This window comes from Seriola lalandi, unplaced genomic scaffold (assembly GCF_002814215.2).
Source record: "Seriola lalandi dorsalis isolate HSWRI2012SDOR001 ecotype SW California unplaced genomic scaffold, Sedor1 jcf7180002054977, whole genome shotgun sequence".
NCBI classification, from domain to species: domain Eukaryota; kingdom Metazoa; phylum Chordata; class Actinopteri; order Carangiformes; family Carangidae; genus Seriola; species Seriola lalandi.
This window is the reverse complement of record NW_019525527.1, coordinates 319001-320015: the sequence shown is the minus strand read 5'-3', so window position 1 is coordinate 320015 and position 1015 is coordinate 319001. Positions and strand designations below refer to the sequence as shown.

General features: G+C 49.5%; 1 protein-coding gene across 1 annotated transcript in view; it reads left to right on the top strand.

The window, feature by feature from the left end:
* The window catches only part of LOC147817281 (uncharacterized), an 82274-nt gene that overhangs the window by 8119 nt on the left and 73140 nt on the right, over positions 1–1015 (top strand). The window contains exons 5-6 of the mRNA XM_087171146.1: positions 6–292; positions 774–798. Coding sequence (XP_087027272.1) covers positions 6–292; positions 774–798 — 312 coding nt within the window. The remainder of the gene's footprint in view (positions 1–5; positions 293–773; positions 799–1015) is intronic.

Genomic DNA, 1015 nt, shown 5'->3' with positions numbered 1-1015 from the left:
GTTAGAGACACACCACACTCTGCTGGACCTGGACCTGGACCTGGACCTGGACCGGGACCTGGACGTAGACGTAGACATAGACATGGACCTAGACGTGGACCTGGACCTGGACCTGGACCGGGACCTGGACGTAAACATAGATGTAGACATAGACATGGACCTGGACCTGGACCTGGACGTAGACATGGACCTGGACCGGGACCTGGACCGGGACCTGGACGTAGACGTAGACGTAGACATAGACGTGGACCTGGACCTGGACCTGGACCTGGACCGGGACCTGGACATAGACGTACACATAGACGTGGACCTGGACCTGGACCTGGACCTGGGTCCAGCTGTGTGTCCATGAAGAGTGACCGGTCCATGGAATTTCCTGTTAATTTCAGACAATCTGTTGATGGAAGGTCAGAATTTAAAACAGTCAGAAAGACATTTCTCACTAAAAGTCATTTGTTGTGTTTATTTAAAGATTGAAGATATTTTTCATCAGTTTTTATTCAACATGCACATTTATCAGTTCTGTTTTCGTTTCAGGATCCAGCAGCAGAGACCAGACTCTCCTGAACCCAGCTGTCTGTCTTTAAAGAGCGACGGGTCTATGGGCAGGATCATTGACTTTAAAGGGCGACGTCCATCAGCTGATCAGATGTAAGCTGTAACTGACAGTGAGACTCAGGTTATTGCAGAAAAGAACTAGTTTGTACGACGTGTTGTCGGACCTGGTCTGAAATCAAAGTGTTTGTGTCTGTTGTGAACGTCCTCACTGGTAGGTGGAGGTAAAACAGCGGAGGCTTGGTGAGAGCTGTTGGGACTAAAGCAAACGCTGAGCTGAAAGCTACAAACAGCTGCAGACTGAGCTGTTGATTCTCAGTGGGATCAGCAGGACTGGTAAACCTTTACCGCCGCAGGGAGTCGTCCGATTGGCTGTCACGTCCAAAAGTGACTTCGTGGACCTTTAGCTTGTGTCCGTCTCTGTGTGGACAGACGTAATGTGAGCTCATTCTTCATGATT